The sequence below is a fragment of the Salarias fasciatus genome, chromosome 10 (assembly GCF_902148845.1).
Source record: "Salarias fasciatus chromosome 10, fSalaFa1.1, whole genome shotgun sequence".
Lineage (NCBI taxonomy): Eukaryota > Metazoa > Chordata > Actinopteri > Blenniiformes > Blenniidae > Salarias > Salarias fasciatus.
In genome coordinates this window covers 25,770,569-25,791,900 of record NC_043754.1, presented here as the reverse complement: position 1 = coordinate 25,791,900, position 21,332 = coordinate 25,770,569, and the positions used below count along the sequence as shown (strand labels likewise).

The window sequence follows — 21,332 nt, the reverse complement described above, 5'->3', positions numbered from 1 at the left end:
CACTGGAAGGAGGATTTTGTCCACTTTCGTCAGTCCGGCTCTGTCTCCTCTTCACCTCCAGCAATTGAGCTAAGCTAACTACAATGCTAACAGCTGGGAGCCGGCCACTGGACGCACAGACACAAAAAAGGTATGTTTGAGCTTGTCTGACTTTGTCAATGATGGGGAAAGGGCGTGGGTCCAAAATGGTCAGAGTGTTCCTTTAAATGCTGTGATTAAACTGCAGCGAACACGCCTGGCTAAACTCTGGCCCTGCTGGGATTCACTGCTCGGTTCTCTCTAATGGCTCCGCAGGAAAGCAGGCAAAAATCACTCTCAATCCATCCGTTCTCTTCTTTTTGTACCAAGTAGTTTTTATAGACGGAAAGTGAGAACATTTTATTGTCGACATGTCCCTGTAGGGAAGTGGAACATGCATTTGTGGGATGAGCAGCGGGGCTGCTGGGGACAGAGGACGGGTCTGTGGAAGACGCTGACTCAGAGAGAGGCTGGGATGTGAATCTGAGTCCTGGCTTCAGACGTTCCTCGTCCAGCACAAACCGTCAGATCTGCTGAGGACAAAACCATCCGTCTCACTCCGACTCCGTCCACAAGGTCCAGATCTGAGCGTCTGCACCTGCAGGGGGGGGCGGGAGCTCGGGAGCAGGGGAAGCGCCAGCGGGGAAAAGCTATCGGCATGCGGCTCATCCCACAAATGCAGCGTTCAGAATTAAAGAGCCTGGCTGATGCGCTCCGGGCAGCGTCCGGCTGCTGTGGACGCCGCTCCGTCTTCAGGGGACGATTCATTCAGAAACACCGGGAGGTGAGGGGCGGGGGGGACAGCGTCCAGGCGGAGCGGTCCTGCACGGCAGGGATGGGACGGTGATATATCACAACACCAATCCTTGACCCTGAGAGTTTATAAAGTGGGAATGAAGAGACAAGCTTTTGAGCCAATTTGTGTCACAGAGGATTGTTGTGCAGTATATCACAGAATCACCGCATCGGAGATTCTGCACAGAGAAGAGCACAGGTCCCATTCCGACCACGCCTCTCAGTCACATCGCTATGGCAGGGGTTGTCAAACATGAGGCTCGTGGGCCAAAATGAGCCAAGACTCCAAGCAAATTGTAAGATTTTTCAAGAAGGATAGATTTTTTTTGTGTGTGACAATTTTCTGAATAGAAACAGACACACTGAGATATCAGTCCTGTGATGCTGGGAAAGATAGCTAACTAGCATTAGCCTTAATCCATGCTGTCAGGGGGAGTTTGGGAAAAACATTAACATTTCACTGCATTGTGAGCATGACAAATGGAATCATACTTGGTTGTGTACTTGTTTTGGGGGTTTTTTCAAATATATAAACATTTCATCATCTGCATAAAGACAACTTGAAAGTTAGTTTCTCACTATTTTAGCCTCTCAAGATGAATTTACTGTCCTGTTTCGACACTGACCGGGTCTCCAGTACATTATTCCATGCCCTTGGTGTTCCTGTATGTGGCCCCTGAACTAAAAACCAGCGTTTTGACACCCCTGATCTCCTGTCATCCCTGGAGAACCTGAAAAGGACGATGCACATTTACAGCTGGGATGTTTTCCATATAAAACTGACTTTATTCTTCTGCCCCAGTTCCCAGTTGTCACGGCTGAAATCCAGACCTGGCTGCCAGCGCCGCCTCCACACGTCTGATTCATCGTTTGATTGACACAAACAGGAAAGCCCCCCCCAAAAAAACAACGGCAGCATCCCAATTTGGCTCAAAGCAAGGGCCCCAAATTTAATGGCGGGGAGGGGGGCGGGGAGAAAGGGGGGAGAGGGGGCAATTTACCCACCACCAACCCTGGAGAGCCCTGGGGGGAGGGGGAGGAGCATGCAGGGGGAAGGGAGGGGGCGTTGGCTCCGCTTGCTGGAGGGTCATTCCTGTCGGAGAGAAGCATTGTGCGTCTTTAAGGAGTTAGAATGATTTCCTGTGTTGGGATGAAACACAGGTCACAGGTTAAAATGTGCATTTCGACAGACACAAACCAAGAAAACAACAACTTCCTCTTTATTCTGAAGGAAACGTCTCATCTGCAGTGGATAGTGTGGTTGATCAGCCTAATTTCAGTAATAACTGCACCGCAAGTCATTATATTTCTGAGGAATAAATCAATCAAAAAACATCCGATAGATGGAAAAGATCTACATCCTGAATTACTTAGAGTTAATTAAATTTTGAAGTTATTGTTTTAAAATAAATATTTTGTGATGTAAAATATTTATACTAATTTTTCATAATTACAATATTCATTTATACCTTTATATAGGAATAATAACATATCAATTCTAATATTTTTTATACATTCATTGATAATATTGTGTAAATTTAAAACTTATTTTTATAGAAACTCAGAAAAGTTTAATATTCATTGATGAATAAAGAGCCGTTAAGGTTTTTCTCTATTGTAATCTTTAAATATTAATTTATCCGCAGTTGAGGGAATACCACTGTTTGAACTGGAACCTTGATAAGTACAGTTTCAGACCCAGATTACACGACAGCGTTTCAAGTGAAAACATCGTTTCTGTGTTTCTGTTTCAGGAAACGTTTGTGTTTACACGGCAACATGTTAGAACCGGCGTCAGTCAGTTCACTCGGTGACGGCAGAAAGACTGAAAACCATGTAGTGAGAATGTTTGACCACGAGATGGTCCGGTTAATGAAACCACACACAGACACACACACACACACACACACACACACACACACACACACGCACGCGCCTGCTGCAGAGAACGATCTATTACAAACATCACTGTTTTAGCTGTTTCCGTGACGACAGAGCCGGAGCGTTGTTAAAAAGTTTGACCTCATATAAATGCAGAGTTTTCTGTTTTCACTTGAAATCGATGCCTTTTTCAAACCCTGACTCCGCCCCTCCTCACCTGCTTGATCATCTCTCCGGTCCTCTCGATGACGATGGTCTTGTCCTCCTTGATGGGCGAGGTGAACTGGTAGTCGTCGCTGAGCAGACCCAGGATGGGGTACTGGTTCCTGTACCTGAACACCAACAGTCATCAGTGAAGGGAACCTGATCCCCTCCAAGTCCGGCCCCTCCCACCTCATTAGGAGATCAGCTCCACCTGCTGGCCCCTCCCACCTCGTTAGGAGATCAGCTCCACCTGCTGGCCCCTCCCACCTCATTAGGAGATCAGCTCCACCTGCTGGCCCCTCCCACCTCGTTAGGGGATCAGCTCCACCTGCTGGCCCCTCCCACCTCATTAGGAGATCAGCTCCACCTGCTGGCCCCTCCCACCTCATTAGGGGATCAGCTCCACCTGCTGGCCCCTCCACCTCATTAGGAGATCAGCTCCACCTGCTGGCCCTCCCACCTCGTTAGGGGATCAGCTCCACCTGCTGGCCCCTCCCACCTCAATAGGGATCAGCTTCACCTGCTGGCCCCTCCCACCTTATTAGGAGATCAGCTCCACCTGCTGGCCCCTCCCACCTCGTTAGGGGATCAGCTCCACCTGCTGGCCCCTCCACCTTTTAGGGGATCAGCTCATCTGCTGGCCCTTCCCACCTCGTTAGAGGATCAGCTTCACCTGCTGGCCCCTCCCACCTTATTAGGACCTGAGCTCACCTGCTGGGCCCCTCCCACCTCGTTAGGAGATCAGCTTCACCTGATGGCCCCTCCCACCTCGTTAGGAGATCAGCTTCACCTGATGGCCCCTCCCACCTCATTAGGACCTGAGCTCCACCTGCTGGCCCCTCCCACCTAGTTAGGAGATCAGCTTCACCTGATGGCCCCTCCCACCTCATTAGGATCTGAGCTCCACCTGCTGGCCCTTCTTCGTTTTTGTCCCATTTCAGTTATTGTCCCTCCTTTTTCTAAGGCTTTTAATCTTATTCTAGAGATAAAGTCATTTTGAAAAAGATTCTGGTGTGTAAATAAAATAAAAGGAAGACTTAAAGTTTACTTATTCATAATTTATCATTTTAGCTTTCTGCTGAAAGACGATGAAATGCTGCCGTACCTCTTGGTGATGACTGTCTTGGTGACGCTCTTGGAGCTGTCGCTGCTCTTCTCCTGCATCAGCCGCCTGATCTCCTGAGGGCCACGAGGGGTCAGAGGTCAACATGTTAACATGCACTACAGTGGTACCAGAGCTGCACGGTGGGGGATCAAACAGCGGCTCAGCACTGGAATAATTCAACTGAAGTGGTTCAGATTCCAGCTTCTGTTAGAAACTGTTTCATCCAGCATACCGGGAATGTATGGAACAGGATTTAAACACAGAATTAATGACTTTTAAAACTTTAAAACGCAACTACAAGACAAAAATATGACTGAAATCCAGTGTTTTGCTGCACACTTTAAATAGAAGATGTGAATTATTTGTGGGTTCAGTGAATGTTTAAAGGGACTAAAGGCAACTTTTCAAAATTTACCTCAGTGCTGCCGCGATAGGTGCTGCGGGTAACTGCAGCCACCAGCCAAGGCGGCACGGGAGCGCGCACAAACATTTTACAGAATGTCTGACGTCGCGGATTACTGCAAGACCACAGTGCATATTATGTGATTTTTGTCAGCATCCGTTTTCACTCCCAAATGCAGCTGAAGTTCCCTCCATGAATCAAACGCATATCCAATATTTATTCGGGTGCCTGCCCGGCTTCGGTCATATTTTTATTTTTATTTTTTTTAATTTTTTTTTTTTGACTCACGAGATAACGCTGATAATAGGGCTGCGTTAAACGATTATTTTTGTAATCGATTAATCTAGGAAATAGTTCTTCGATGCATCGATTAATCTAACGATTCATTTTTAAATCCGTCGCGGAGCTCCTCTCCGCCTCCATGTTTATGCGTGTTTTGCTACACTTCTGCACAAAAGAAAAATGCCCTCAAAAACCAATTGGACCTGGAGAAGACAATTAGAGAACTAGAGGTGGAATTTAAAAAGTCCCCTTCAAGCACTATTGGAAAAAAATTAGATGCTTCTCGCTCTGCCCTAAACGAGTGACTATCCAGGCAGGCAGAATCCTCCAGATTTTTTGCAAGACACAGGCTTTATGAATCCGGCAACAAACCAGGTCGGCTTTTGGCCCGTCTGGCTAAGGGGAGTAGGGGGCTTGCCTCAATATCTGCGCTCCTGGATACAAATGGAGTTAGGTGTCATAAATCCTCGGAAATAAATCATATTATGAGAGCTTACTACCAAAACCTGTATTCATCAGATGGTCTTGCTTCTGTGGAAACCAGAAAAAGATTTTTTGGAAAGATAAATTTACCATCTGTATCAGATGAACAAAAGGAAGACCTCATCAGACAAATCTCAGAAAAAGAGGTTTTGGAAACCATTAAGGTTCTGAAGGGGGGCAAAGCAGCCGGGCCTGATGGTTTCTGCCCAGAGTTTTATAAAAAATTAGGAGACATCATAGTGCGCCCTTTGGCAAACATGTATAGAGACTCTTTTGAGAAAGCTCAACTACCCACTTCTCTGAATTTAGCTAATATCTCCCTCATCTTGAAAAAGGGCAAACAGTACGAATTATGTAGTTCCTATAGGCCTATTAGTATTATTCCAGTAGAAAATAAACTTCTTGCTAAATTACTTGCTAGGAGATTGGAGCTGCTTCTCCCCTCTATTATTAACAATGACCAAACAGGGTTTATTTGTGGCCGGCATTCATTTACTAATGTAAGAAGACTGTTGAACATTGTCCAGTTTACAAACCAATTTAACTATAAAGCAATTGCCATTTCCTTAGATGCTGAAAAGGCCTTTGATAGAGTCGAGTGGTCTTATCTGTATGACACACTTGAGCGGTTTGGGTTAGGAGGAGATTTTCTTAAATGGATCAAAACAATTTACCATTCTCCCTCAGCGTCTGTCATCACCAATGGCATTTGCTCAGCCCCCTTCCCCCTAGAAAGGTCCACACGTCAGGGACGCCCTTTGAATCCTTTGCTCTTTGCCGTTGCCCTTGAACCTTTGGCAGAGGCCATCAGAGCCCATACTGATGTTAGTGGTGTGGTTGTCGGGAGTGTCACTCATAAAATTGCGTTATACGCAGATGACATTCTTATTTTCCTCTCCTCACCTGAGATTTCCACCCCAGCTGTGCTCACAATTTTAAAGGAATTTAGTTCTATTTCTGGATACAAAATTAATTATGGCAAATCTGAGGCTATGCCCTTAGGTGGCTTTGATAAATCCAAGTTATCTGAAAATGTTCCTTCTAAGTGGTCTATCACCGGTTTCACATACCTTGGTTTAAAAATCTCTCCAAATATACAGGAACTTTGGAACCTTAATTTTGCCCCTGTACTCTCCAGTGTGAAACAAGACCTGATTAGATGGCATGACCTCCCACTCTCTCTTATTGGTCACATCAGTTTGGTAAAAATGAATATCTTTCCTCGTCTCCTGTACCCTCTTCAAATGCTGCCTCTGTGCATTACTAAAAAGTCAATAATGACATAGAAAGGTCCTTTTCAAAATTTATCTGGCATGGCAAACGACCTAGACAGCGGCTCAGCTCTTTGCAGCTCCCAAAGGAAAGAGGAGGTCTTGCAGTTCCCAATTTGCTTTTTACAACTGGGCCTGTCATATTCGCATTATTTGGACTTGTCTACATTCTCATCTTAACTCTGAATTGTGTGTGGAGTCATGGCCGTGTTCCTCAGAGTCTCTTTGGAGCTTGGTGACCTGCAAACCTGACAAAATTAAACTGGATATTAGAAATAACCCGTTGACCGTGAACTCTGTCAAGGTGTGGCAGGAGGTTACAGCATATCTGGACAGAAAGGGCACAAAATCCACGTTGTCTCCCATCCGCAACAACCTGGAGTTTCCTCCTGGATTGAGTCCCTCTCTGTTCGACTTTTGGCATAACAAAGGGATCCATGTAGTAGGGGATATTCTTGAAAATAATAACCTTATGTCCTTTGAGCAGATTTGAGAAAAATATAACCTTATGAATGAACACTTTTTTGGTTATCTACAGCTGAGGCATTACATCACCTCACCTGCTACACCTGCAGAAGATACACCCATCTATAGTGATGCAGAGAAATTTATCATTGAATTAGAAAACTTAAATCATGTAATATCCCGTTTTTACTCTGTACTCTATTCTTATGACAAATCTGACACAAGTAAATTCTCAAGAAAATGGGAGGTCGCCCTTAATAACCAACATATTGAAGATGATTGGCGGGAGGCGGTGCACCTTACACTCAACTTTTACTTGTAATAGGCTCGTGGAAATCCAATACAAAATACTACATAGGCTCCATATAGCTCCTGCTGCCCTCCATAAAATGTCTCAAACCTTTTCTCCCATTTGTGGAAAGTGTGGAACTGACCTCGGGACTCATTACCACTACTTTTGGGATTGTAATAAGATTTCTAAATTTTGGAATAACATAGCTCAGGAACTAAGTGGGATCTTTAAGACAGTAATAAGGAAAGATCCAGGTTTGTTTTTACTAGGATTGCCCTCTAAGGAACTAGCACTTCCTGCTGTTCAATTTAAATTGTTGGATAAGCTGCTGCTTCTTGCTCGCAAATGTGTCCTTTTAAAATGGGTCCATGACACTCCAGCAACAGTGACATTATGGTATAGAGAAGCATTCAGTGTTATGCCTCATGAAAGAATCAGTGCAGTCCTTAAGGGCAACGAAAACCTATTTCTTAAAATGTGGAATCCTGTCCTGGTGTATTTACCCTCAGATCTCAAATGTACTCTGTTAAAGGGACAGCTTCAGTGAGACTGGAAAAAGACCCATCCTGCTGCAGTGTAAGGCGTGAGTTTGAGGTCCTTCAAGGACTACATGTATAGATGCCCACATATATGGTTTTTACCTCATTTTATTTTTGTGTGCTTACATATAAGGTTGTTGGCCTATACCTGTTGGTTTTTGATGGCAACCCCCCCCCCCTTTATTTTTTTTTTTTTTTACTTTATTTACTTTATTTATTTATTTATTTTTGTTATTTTAATTTTTGTTGTTTCTCTCAAGTTGTATAGCTGATTACTATTTGCTGTAAATAATTTTGCTTACATCTGTGCATGCCTAATCTGTATTGTTCTGTGAGCCTCTTGTTTCATTCTGTATGTACTTAAAATAAAGAGTTATAAAAAAAAAAAATCTTTATCAGCAAAGATAAAGTTAAGATTTCGGTGACAACCTGTGTGTGTGTGTGTGTGTGTGTGTGTGTGTGTGTGTGTGTGTGTGTGTGTGTGTGTGTGTGCGTGCACCTCCTCCTGCCGGCTGATGGTGGTCTGCCGCTGCTCCAGCAGGGCGAGCAGCTCGGAGATCTTCAGCTGGAGGCTCTTCTCGGAGGACGAGCGGTCCGTGGTGATCTCCGTGGTGATCTTGGTGATCTGGGTCTGGGATCAGAAACCGGGTTAGTCCTCCTGGATGTGGGGGGGTGGGGTGGAGGACGGGAGGGGGGGAGGGGCGTCGGTACCCTCAGCCGCTGGATCTCCTGGTCCTTCTCCTGCCTCATGGCGGCCAGCTGGTCCTGGTACTGCCGGGACAGCTCCTCCGTCTTGATGTGGAGGGTGGAGTTGCTCATCTGCCCGGACAGCTGACGGAGCAGACGGCGGAGTACTCAGATTACTCCGGTTTCCCGCCGACCGGCGAGGCGAGACGGAGAGTGCGTACCTTCTGCCGCAGCATCTCGTTCTCCTTCTCCAGCGCTCGCATGCGGCCCTCCAGCTCCTTGATCTTGAACTCCCGGCCCGAGTCGTTGCTCCTGCTGCTGCTGAGCTGAGACTCCAGAGAGCGCTGGGCGGCGCTCGTCTCCTTCAGGGACAGCTGCGCAGGCGGCCCGTCTTTAGAAACACTGATCGACACACGCACACACACTCACACACACACACACACACACACACACACACACACACACACCGGGCATACAGTACCTGCAGCTGCCTGTTGTTCTCCCTCACGGCCTCCAGGAGGCAGTCGTACTGTTTGGCCTGGTCGGCCTTGAAGCTCAGATCTCTCTCCAGAGCCTCCTTCTCGCTCTCCAGACGCTGTCAATACACACACACACACACACACACACACCTCACTCAGTGACGCCCTCCACGCAGGAAAACACACCCCGCGCTTCACAACTGGAGAGCAGGTCGAACGCAACGCTTCTGCTTCCTCGGGTTGAAATCGTTTCGGTAGGAATGCAGGAGCCGTAAAGCTGCCAATAAAAAGCAGCTCGCCGCCTGAAGGCTGCTGGGTCCTCTGGAACACAGCCGTTAAAGGGACTCTCACACACACACACACACACCTGTGTGAGGATGTTCAGAACCTGGCCGTGGCAGGAGGCTGGGAACTGTGTCTCATCAGGGTCATGAAGGTCAAACTCATGGTGACACTGGCAGCCTGAGCGCTGTGTGGACGGGTCCTCTGCTCGCTGAACTCTCCACTCATCAGATCAATACTTTCAGGGATGAACAATGAGCTAACTCAATTAATAAGCTGATTCCTGGATCTTCTTGTCTTGGTTTTAAACTTAAAAAAAACCAAAGCAAAACTCCGATTTAGCAGATTTAACTTGAAAATTGATTTACGTTCTAAACTTTGCTATAAAACCTTGTTAAAATAGTTGAGAAAACATCTTGAAGCTGTAAAGTTTCGCTGAGAAGCTTCTGGAAGTCTGACTTTAGCGAGGCTGAGCTGGCGATGCCGGCTGAACGTACGAAACGATAACGACGGGACTAACGATGGACTGAACCACCAAGGGCTCCGGCCGCAGACGGCGGAGGACAGGCCGCGGCTCACCGTCATTACCGGAGAAAACATTTCTGAAGACGCCTCAGGTAATAACTCCCATCCTGCTCACCAGTGGAACGGGTTCCGTTTACACGACAAGGAAAACGCAACTTTTCTGAAACGCCGCAGCTGGAGATGGACTTCTGGAAATCTTAGTGGTGTGAGCGGAGTTTAAACCTGCTGTGGTCAGACTGGAGGGACATTTATCATCTTCAGAGGAAGTTTTACCCTCAGGTCCTCCGACATGTGGAGCAGCTCCTCCCTCAGGCTGCTGAAGGTGGACAGCAGCAGGCGCATGCTCTTGTCCGCAGTGAGACGAGTCTGAGACAGGAGACAGGAGACAGGAGTGAGCAGCGGGCCGGGGAGAGTGTGTGAGAGTGTGAGAGTGTGTGAGAGTGTGAGAGTGTGTGAGAGTGTGTGAGAGTGTGTGAGAGTGTGTGAGAGTGTGTGAGAGTGTGAGAGTGTGTGAGAGTGTGAGAGTGTGAGTGTGTGAGAGTGTGAGAGTGGGAGAGTGTGTGAGAGTGAGAGTGTGTGAGAGTGTGTGAGAGTGTGTGAGAGTGTGAGAGTGTGCGAGAGTGCGAGAGTGTGAGAGTGTGTGAGAGTGTGAGAGTGTGCGAGAGAGTGTGAGAGTGTGCGAGGCCACCGACCTGCAGCAGGTAGCGGATCTGCTGTCTGGTCAGCTCCGTGGCTCCTTTGGGGAGCAGAGCCTCCACCTCCTCTTTCTCCACCTAGATCACACAGGAGGCAGGTTTGAATTCTGCTGTTTAAACCTGCAGCGGGAACAAGCTCTGGACGTGTTCCGTCTTTCATGAAGCCGCCGCTCGGACTCAATCAGAGAGATGAGGGCGAGACGCCGCCGCCTCACAGGAACAGATCCAGCCTTCCCCAGAGAACAGAAAAGAAAGGGAAACCGTTTGTTTCTCACCTTGTAGTCGATGCTGGGATCCAGTAGGTGCTTCCTGCAACACACACAGGAAACACACACAATGACGGTAGTGCTACGTGTGTGTGTGTGTGTGTGTGTGTGTGTGTGTGTGTGTGTCCTGAAGTTTCTCAATAATCCAGGTTTTTCCAGAATCCCAATAACAATCAGAGGTAAGGAACCCGTTTAAAGTCCAGGGATTATCATCACCCTTTGAATCATTCCTTGTCCCTGTCCATACGTCCTGCTGGGAGGCGGTGGACTTACTGTCCCCGGATCTTGGACACGTGCTCGGAGATGCAGGAGTGGATGTCGCAGTTCTTCCTGTAGACGTCGGCCAGCAGCTCTCCGAAGTAGCGCGTGTCCAGCTTGGTGGGCTCGGGGATCTCCCGCAGCGTGGTCTTCACCTCCGTCCGGGAGATCTTCTCGATGGCCGGCGGGGGCTTCTGCTGGACCACGTTGACGATCTCCACCTCCTCCACCTCCACCACCTCCTCCTCCTCCTCCTCCTCTTCCTCCTGCAAGTCATTCCGTGTCACACGTCAGCTTCCTTCAGCTCAGATTCCTGAAAGCAGACCAGTCACTGCCGCTCTGAGGCTTCTGTCTGAGCAGATCATGCAGATGGATGGCTAACGTCAGAAAGCTCCAGAGCAGGGGGGTCAAACATAGGGCCCGTGGGCCAAAACCGAACCGCAAGAGGCTCAAATCCGGCCAAACCACTGAGAAAATGGTGAACATTTCAAAGAAAAGATTGAGCTGAGAGCTGAGCTGAGATATCGGTGACGCTGCTGAGAAAGTTAGCTCCTCGTTACTAAACATTTGTTTTAAGACCGAAGTCATTTTCTGCAGTCGTTGTTTGGTTTTGAGACAAGAAAGACAAACTTTAACGTTTAAATTCAAAGGTTATCATGTCTCTATTTCACTCCAGATGAAACGAAGCGGCATGTGGAGCCTGAACTGAAATGTTTGACAGCTCTGCCGCCTCGTGAACGCTCAGTGGAAATAAAATCACAAAACACGACATGAACTGCAATCAGAAAGCATTACGTGGGACACACCCACTGGCTGCTCTGTCTGCAGGTAGAGACACGGGCGAGTCGGGCAGGTGTTGCATAACAGGTTATATAAGGAGCTGAGAGCTCCTCAACAGAGAGCAGCAGACGCAACGCGCCACTGTTTCAGCCTCATGCCTCACTTATGCCTCTTTTTGTCTATTTTTAGGCTTTCTGTGTCCGACACACCCGCCAGGCGCAGAGGTCTTTCTGCAGGATCAGGGCAAGCTTTACGTCTCTTCAGCCGAGTCATAAATATTAAAAACCCGACAACAAATGAAGTGCATTCTTTGAGCCGAGCGTTCAAACGCAGGGCGTTTACGTCCCAGCATGCATCTGCCTGGAGAGAAGGAGTGGGAGTCAGGCTTCATTTCCCATGTCGTACAAACTGGTTCCATCTTCAGGCTGCTAAGCTAACAGAGCCGGCGCTCTTCGTCCCTGCTGTGGCTGAGCCGAGCGGCCGAGCCGGATTCCTCAGGTCTGAAGGGAGACTTTCCCACCGGCTGAGTTTCACCCTGCAGTACCACTGGACGACCACCAGGGCCTGGACGCCGCGTTTCAGACGCCGCTGGTGTCTGCTGGAGATTTATTAATGGCCCAGAGCGATCAACAGCTCTGCAGTCAGGACCAGCGTCCCACAAACCCAGCAGGTGAATAACGAAGCACGGCTTCGCCGCTCGCAGTCCTGAACTGACTTGATTCTGTGGCTCATCTTCAGACGTCTTCAATAAACCTGGCACGTCCGGAACCCCGCCCACGCCTGTTCAGAACCCATTCTAATATAAAGCTCATTTCTATTCACGGGTTGTTTTACGACTTGTTTTATGACGTTCCTGCGTTTTGATGTTTGCCGAGTTCATGATGTCTCCGTAGTGAAGTGTGTTCCTGTCGCGCTGCCTCAGCATGTCGGTTTATCACAGCCACACACTGCACAGCTCGTACCGGCTGATTGTTTCTTCTTCCTAATTGGAAAAGATGGGACTTTTCTCACTCTTGCGACGGGCCCTGAACGCACCACGCGGCCCGGCTGCAGCGGCGATGAGGGAGGACTGTACGGCGGCGGAATCTCCGGCGGAGCGGAGCTTCAGCAGATTCCACAGTGATGAGGACGTTAGAATAGCTCAGAGATTACAGGTCGAATTCCCCGCCTGGAGCACAACCGGCGCAGGGATGACGACAACGACAACAACAACAACAACAACAACAACAACAACAACAACAACACACAGGTGTGAATGTCACCTGGTCTGAGGAGTTAAAATTCATCTGAACACTGCAGGTCTCTGCACCAGTCCAGGACTGAAAGTAGAACTGCCATAAAAAGAAATGATTAACAGTGAATAAAAAGAGATATTTCACACAGCGTGACACACACACACCCGTGAAGGGCTTCAGTGACACACACCTCTGCTATCGCACAGAGATCAAAGGTCGCAGCCCTTCCAGATGTGTCTGCCGGCCTCGCCGTGGATCTGAAGGCGAACGGAAGGCGAGCAGGAGGAGCGGCGGAGGGAGGTATGTGGGCATGGCGTGGGGTGGGTGTGTCGGGGCTGTGGCCGCCACATTAACGTGCCTGCCATTCCTCCAGCGAAACGGAGAGCGAGCACGAGGCCTCACACACCGTCAGCACAGAGATAAGATCATCTCATCAGTTTATCGCCTCCCCACGGTCACATGGGACTCAAACTTCAGGAGACGAAAGAAGGAGACTAAGAGAGACAGGACTGGCCATAAAACACAGGACAGAACCAACGGGAGAATTTAGACGGTTTCAGCTGAAAACACAAACTTCCCTCTCTGTTTGGGAGTTTGGTCAATTCCTGCTGCGTGTTAATGAAACAAATCAGAACTGAAGGAAGTTACTGTGAGCTTCTTGTTTGGTTTAAATCACATCAGAAAGCCTGTGTCTTCCTGTCCTCGTGGACGTGGAGCGGCTGTCTCTGCTGCTGAGGGACAGCAGGACGTTAACACACTACGTGTGTGTTTTCAGAGAAGGAGAGTATTCAGGTCACAGTTTGGCTTTAGGGCTTCTTTTTTACAGGAAAACCATCCTGAAAGGCTGTAAAGCAGTGACCTCGGACACCCTGGAGCCCTGCCGAGGCCTGACTGCACACAGGGAGCAGCCTCAGGTGGCCTCCAGCAGATTCATGAACAACAGAAACAGACACTGAGCACAGGCCGCTGAGTGGTGGGCTGGGTTAGGACGAAGGGTTCGTGTGTTATATGTGTGTGTGAGTGTGTGTGTACACTGACCCAGAAACAGGTGAAAACACTGAAACCCTGAATCACAGGAAGGCATTTCCCTCCCTCCGGCCATTTTAACTCACTCCCACAGCTGGAAATGAGACTTTCACGAGAAAAACCATCACTCTGAAACATTCAGCAGGGTGTTCGGTGTGGTGTGTGCTGTTGTGCAGCAGGTGGCAGTAGTGAGTCTGTTGTGTGTTGTGCAGCAGGTGGCAGTAGTGAGTCTGTTGTGTGTTGTGCAGCAGGTGGCAGTAGTGAGTCTGTTGTGTGCTGTTGTGCAGCAGGTGGCAGTAGTGAGTCTGTTGTGTGCTGTTGTGCAGCAGGTGGCAGTAGTGAGTCTGTTGTGTGTTGTGCAGCAGGTGGCAGTAGTGAGTTTGCTTCTGGAGCGAGATGGACTCGCTGCACCGCCTCATGGCACAGCGCAGTACTGCAGGTAGGCTAGCTTCATAGCTTCTTATTAAATTCCCCGTTAACTCATGGTGATGATTTAACTGGATTTTGATATTTTCACGAATCGATGTACCAGACTCAGTCATTTTAAAAAGATAAGCTCCTATAGTTCTGTTTTTGACACACCGGTACATCTCATTTGAGATGTTGCTGAAGTGTATTTCCATCCTCTTATTTCTACTTCTTGTCTGAGTGTTGTGGTGTATGATGCATGTCTCGCATCGTGACTCATGTTAATTTCGCTCGGTCTGAACTAGCTTCCTTTCCTCTCACGCGTTTCTCGTTCCGTCGTGGAATCGATCCGGTATGAAGACGATTTTGTGGGCTGACTGGTGTTTCTGCTTCTCTGGTGGTTTTCTATTTCAGCGATGCAGGCACCAGAATCGGTCAGATATAAACCTGTCGGTGCGTTTAAAAAGCCAGTGAGCAGTCTGAGAACGCCGGAATGCGACGTCCAGCCCGCCGTCTGCAGGTGGACCTGTGGATGTAGGTCAGTGTGTGGCGGGTAACTCGAGAGGCCGTTACTGGAGAGAGCAGAGTCGCCTTACCACACTGCCTCTTTGTGTGTGTGCTCTGAAAACCGCCAGTGTGTCAGCGCACAGGGACAATTCCAGCTCCCCGTTTCACACCGTTCAGAGGAATGTTAATGCCTTTCCTGGAATAAAGACTCAATTTCCCGGCTTTATTCATTTTTACAGTGAGAAACTTTTGTCTCAAAGGAAAGACTGACGTTATAAAACACACCAGTGGTAATCTGGTTAGCCGGTTTGGTTTGACATGCTCCAGTCCTCTCTGATCGTCCATTTAAACCCAGAAGAGAGTCTTTCAGTGTGGAGGGAAGCACCTCGGCGCAGGTCTGTACCGAGTCTCCCTGAATCGTTCCCAGCATCAACTTTCCAGGAATTGGCAGGAAGAGCCGGGGCGGGAGTGTCTGCAGCTGCACGGCTTTATGGGAAACTGACAGGAACGGGTCGTCAGGAGCCAGTTTAGAGGCTTTCAGTCAGTTTGAAGCAGATTTACGAAGTGAGCAACACATTAAATTGGAGCAGGTTCACCTCCTGAACACATCTGGGTGAGATCCTCAGATCTCCCAGAGTTCCTGATCCAGCAGTTTAGGAGGGAACTCCGGGTGAAGTGTCAGCCCTCATGTGTTTGCCGCCGGAGGAGATTGACATGTTTGCAGACGATCAGATGCTTTTAGCAAACAGAAACATTTCCTGGTAGAGCAGGGGACGCGCTGCCTCGTTCCTGCTCCTCCTGCACATGTTTTATGAGCTGCTGAACCATGTTCACACAGCCAGAGGCAGAGAGCTCGGGTTCAAGCACAAATCACACGTCAGCCACCCTGAGCTGCAGGTTCCTGGTTTGGAAAGGCCTGGATCTACTCGGCCGTGCTCCCCTCAGGTGAAACTGCTTCTGGGTATGCGAGTCAAGTTCAATCAGAGGTAATTAGTGAGGAATGCCATCTGTTTATTGAGCTCATCTCATCCAACCACAAAACACTGATATGTCAGAAAGACAGTAAATAATCCAAGAGGCTGCGCTCATCAACGAAGCAGGACTTTCACAAAGATACAGTCAGACATTTTCTGAGAGGAAACAGTAGAAAAACAAAGACTGGGGGGATTATTCAAGTTCCTTCAAGAATTCAACACAACAAGAGCGTCAGTCTGCATGTAAGATGAACTGAGAAGGAACCGCAGGAGAAACCAGTAAAACTCAGTATCAGTCTTCTGTGTTAGAGCAGAGGAGGGTTAGCACCGCTACAGCACACCAGTAGGGTGAAGCTCAAGGGCTCTGTGACACGTGGAGATGGGAAACCAAACCTGCAACCTTCTGACTGAGGCGACGAGCCGAGACACTGCCGCCCAAACTGCTGATGTTTTCACAGAGTGACTACAGTCTCCACGTGAAGCCAATTTTACCGAGCAAAATACCATGAAATGTCCAAAAATCTCCTCTCACTCTGCATGTTTTTAACAATGTCAGAGTAGCAGCATGGCTTTGAGGCTAATGCTAGTCCGCTAGCGGTCATGGCAGCTTCACTGATAGCTAGCTCAGAGCTCAGTGTGGCCGGACCGGAGCCTCTAGTGGCTCCACACTCCAGTCCAGGCTGACTTCATGAGTGAGGATAATCTGTTCACACTCCGTGATCAGTGCAGTAACTGCTCACACACATCAAATCAGGGAAACGTCGGCCGGTTCACTGAAAGACACTGCATCCTCCGCTGCTGCGTGGCTATCCGGCCGTCGTCTGGTTTCAGGGAAGAGCCCACGTCGTCGGTTCACACAGAGAGAACTGCAACCAGCTGACGCTGCAAACCCAGCCGACTGTACGCCAGCAGCTCCTCCGACACGTTCAGCCCATCAAGGCGCTTTAATCCAACTGGAACTGATCTTACCAGTTCACAAAACGCTGCGTTTGTAGTGTTGTCATGGAAACGGACGCTCAAAACACTGTCGTGTCAACGGTTGTTTCTGTTTCTTTACATGTGAATCCATTCAAATAGAGCCACAGCCGCCTTCCTCGCTCCAGTGAGATGAACGCCGTCAGTTATCCGGATGCAGATTAACGTATAAAAAGTAGATTTTCATGTTCATCCAACACGAAGAACCAGAAGGTCTTCCGCAGCGCAGGACGTGAGCTGTTAGATCAAGCCGCCGTCGTTGGCCTTAAGCCTTAGAACACACGAGTGTGTGCAGTCACGGCTCAGGAATAATGATTCACTGTACATAAATATGAGCAGCTGCGTGGAACGTGCACAGACCTGTGGAGACGGGGCGTCTGACCAGCCCCTCTGCAGCCCAGTCCTCTAAACAACTTCACAGCTGAGACAGAGCAGAGCCGCTGTGTTTGCTCCAGGACATCCAGCCTCTGCTGGCTCTTCTTTCCACTGATCCATCCGTCTGAGGGACGTCAGTCCTGTGCTCGGCCTCACAACGGCTGGCGTCTGTCCATCGGTTAATCACGTCAGACGCCACGCCCTCATTCCTGACGCCCACGGTGCGTCGGCCGGCAACGCTCCACGCGCTCCAGAGAGGACAGAGGACTTCCTGGACAGCTTGAGTCTGAACAGGACGGATGAGGAAGACACTCTGATCACTGAAGCCTTCTCAAAATGGTGAAGAGAGAAGGAAATATCCAAACAACCCTGGTTTCTTTATGAAAAATAACAGTGACTTTCTGCATTATCATCCGTTAACACTTCATCCATTATTCAGTAATGAATCATTTCATCCTCACACCTCAGTTTCAGCATGAAAACCTGAAAAAAAAATCTAATCTCTGAAGCTGAAATCACAAGATTTGAAAGAATTTTTTTTTTTAAAGAAACTGAATTGCTCATCGAAAAGATAGAAAAGAACTCATCTGCAGAGAAGTGAAGCAGGCAGGAGGAGAGGTGAAGCTGTGATGAGTTCAGGTGCCTAGCTTCAACCTCTGACCTCTGTGGCGACCCTGGAGGACGGCTTAGTTCAGTCTGAGCATGAGGTGAGTGTGGCAGTGGATCTGGTTTTCCCTCTTTAATCTGCCATGATTTTTATTTTTTCAAGTATTCTTTAATTGAAAATGTGTTATTTTATTATCATTATTATTATTGTTTGCTTGTTGATGTATGGAGGAGGAGGAAGAGGAGGAGGAGGAGGAGGAGGAGGAGGAGGAGGAGGAAGAGGAGGAGGAGGAGAAAGACGAGGAGGAAGAGGAGGAGGAGGAGGAGGAGGAGGAGGAGGAGGAGGAAGAGGAGGAGGAAGAGGAGGAGGAGGAGGAGGAGGAAGAGGAGGAGGAAGAGGAGGAGGAGGAGAAAGAGGAGGAGGAAGAGGAGGAGGAGGAGGAGGAGGAGGAGGAAGAGGAGGAGGAGGAGGAGGAGGAGGAAGAGGAGGAGGAAGAGGAGGAGGAGGAGAAAGAGGAGGAGGAAGAGGAGGAGGAGGAGAAAGAGGAGGAGGAGGAGGAGGAGGAGGAGGAGGAGGAGGAGGAAGAGGAGGAGGAGGAGGAGGAGGAGGAGGAAGAGGAGGAGGAGGAGGAGGAGGAAGAGGAAGAGGAGGAGGAGGAGGAGGAGGAGGAGGAGGAAGAGGAGGAGGAGGAGGAGGAGGAGGAGGAGGAGGAGGAGGAGGAAGAGGAGGAGGAAGAGGAGGAGGAGGAGAAAGAGGAGGAGGAAGAGGAGGAGGAGGAAGAGGAGGAGGAAGAGGAGGAGGAGAAAGAGGAGGAGGAGGAGGAGGAGGAGGAGGAGGAGGAGGAGGAAGAGGAGGAGGAGGAGGAGGAGGAGGAGGAGGAGGAGGAGGAAGAGGAGGAGGAAGAGGAGGAGGAGGAGAAAGAGGAGGAGGAAGAGGAGGAGGAGGAGGAAGAGGAGGAGGAAGAGGAGGAGGAAGAGGAGGAGGAGGAAGAGGAGGAGGAAGAGGAGGAGGAGGAGGAGGAAGAGGAGGAGGAAGAGGAGGAGGAGGAGGAAGAGGAGGAGGAGGAGGAGGAGGAGGAGGAGGAGGAGGAGGAGGAGGAGGAGGAGGAGGAGGAGGAGGAGCGTTCAGGTGTCTGGAGAACTTTTCTGATAATGAAACCTCTTCGTGGTCGAAGAAGACGGAAACAGATTAAGGAGAAGGAAAACATGGACAATGAGGATGAAAGAGATGAAAAACAGGATGAAGAACAGGAAAGAATACGGACAAGAAAAAGAAGATTACTTAAAATAACTAGAGGAAGTGAAGGAAGAGTGAAGAGTGGAGGTTAAATGAGGATAAAGCAGCGTTCAGAGTGTTTACATGGGACTTTTTGTTCCTGTTTAAATCTGAATAAAGATTAATTCTGTTCTAACACGATCATGGAAACACCAGAAAACTTTGTTTGAAATTTAGTTTAAATCCAAATAATCTGCCCAGTTTATTCTCCTTTGGGAGCAGAATTATATGTAAATTAGACGACTTTATTCCAGCCGTTCTGCTCGTCCGTCGCCATGATGCGATATTCCAAGATGGCGGCTGGCAGTTCCATTCGTACGGAGACGATTTAACGGAGGTTTAGAGGAAATGGATATAATGAAAAGAGCAGAACAATGAGGACATTTTCAAAGCTGCAGCATCAAAGTTAATCCAGATAGAAAGAGAGAAAAATGGCCGCCAGCATGCTTTGTTTACTTCCTGGAGACGTCGCTACATCCCGTCCAATCAGAACGCTTCACAGCCCCGAGCGTCAACGAGGAGTTAATCCTTCATTTTTCCCAGGTAAACACTGAGATCAGGAATAGAATTCATAATAAACCGACTGAACTAAAACCACCGTGTGGCACTGAGAGGAGGATGGAGGCGTCCCCGTCGCTGCGCTGCGGCGTCTCCGTGTTGATAACGAGGCCCACACGCTGAGAAACACCTCTGAGACGAACGGCGGCGAGCAGATAAACCGGCCGGGAGGAGGGCGGGGAAACGCCTCGCACGACGCCGCGGCTTCAAAAGGGCCAGAGGAATGCACCCAGGTGCAGCAAGGCATTGTGGGAGAGGCCGGACACGCCCAGCCGCGACAGTTTAAGGTCCTGTGATCATGAACAGAGCGCTGTTGTAACAGTGTGACTGTAGGAGCAGGGCGTGGCCACACACACTCACACTCACACTCACACACACACACACACACACAGAGACAGAGTGCCGATCCACCACACACACCTGGAGTTGCGGCTTCAGAAAACACCCTGTGCAGCCGCTGGGCGGGCTCGGCTGAGGCTCAGTCTGATGGACCGGCTGGAACACACACTCCGTCTCTGCCTTATCGCTTCATCTCACATGAAGAGTGTTTGATGAGGCCGCCCCGGTTCCACCGGCTCCGCCGCTTCTCTCGATTATTCTCATGAACCTAAACGATGTTTACACTCGTCGCCCTCAACCTGCTGCAACAGGCGCCGCCTTCCACCAAACACGGCGCGGCGGCGAGCGGCGGTGGAAAGTCTCGACTTGTATTCCTTCACCGACGATCCTGATGAAACTCTGACTCCTTCTGCATCAGCTAGCTCCTTTTAAACTGGCAGAGTGTGTTGTTCTGTGCGTGTGTGTGTGTGTGTGTGTGTGTCCTCGCCTCCTCCTCCTCCTCCTCCTCCTCCTCCGTGCAGGGCTCAGGACTCTTCACCGGACTGGACAGCTGGCTGAAGACGGACGATGACTGGTTGCTGTTGCTCTGAAAGGAGAAGACGTTCTGCATTCAGGCTCTGCTCGTCACAGGAAACACACTCCGGATTCAGAACCCAAACACAAACATGATGGATTTTCACTTCAAATGTTGGCCATATCTGAAATACCTACATGTATCAACACGTCAGCAGTTTAAGATGTCAGTGCTGTAACGGCCTGGTGTGTAATAATGAAACGTTTCCAGTCACTACAGAAACACTTTTCACTCTTTGTTCTGGAGAAAATCCTGATTTTTTTCCTTTAATCTTCAATTTCAGCCCCACAAATACAGATGTACTTAAACTACTTTTCCAACATTTCCAAACAAAACTCACATTTATCCAGATTAAACAGGCTGGAGTGAAGCTTTAGGTGTTAATATCAGAGCTTCTAACTGGACATAATGAGCGTCCATTTCATCAGATGAAAGTAAAACTCACTGATGTTTTACTAAACGTAGCAGCACCAGACGCCGCTGCAGCCGAGGCGTCACTTTCACCACAGAGCAGCCGCTTTGTCTTTTAATGACAGAGTAGAGACCGTGATGAGCAAACCTGCCACTGCTGACGCCTCGCACCGCCGCCGAGTGTGTGTGAGTGTGTGTGTGTGTGTGTGTGTGTGTGTGTGTGTCAGAGGCATTCTGGGTGTGGCTGGACTTCACTGTCAAGCATGTTTTTTGAGGTAAAGCAGCAGAGAAAATCTTCAGGAGAAGCAAAGCGTGAGAAGTTTTCATCCATTCATCCATTCATTCATTCATTCATTCA

The 21,332-nt window shown here is 48.9% G+C and overlaps 1 protein-coding gene across 1 annotated transcript; it reads right to left on the bottom strand.

Annotated features, from left to right (window-relative positions):
• Positions 1-8: 8 nt before the first annotated feature.
• LOC115395014 (protein POF1B-like) lies at positions 9-14,561 on the bottom strand. Its single transcript, XM_030100350.1, has 13 exons — positions 14,554-14,561; positions 13,136-13,202; positions 10,946-11,196; positions 10,682-10,715; positions 10,404-10,484; positions 9,985-10,077; positions 8,907-9,020; positions 8,647-8,799; positions 8,450-8,569; positions 8,238-8,369; positions 4,004-4,077; positions 2,912-3,026; positions 9-1,953 (listed from the first exon to the last, which is right to left on the bottom strand). Exons 1-13 carry the CDS (start codon positions 14,559-14,561, stop codon positions 1,933-1,935), a joined length of 1,263 nt encoding a protein of 420 aa, XP_029956210.1. The 3' UTR covers positions 9-1,932.
• Positions 14,562-21,332: the final 6,771 nt, after the last annotated feature.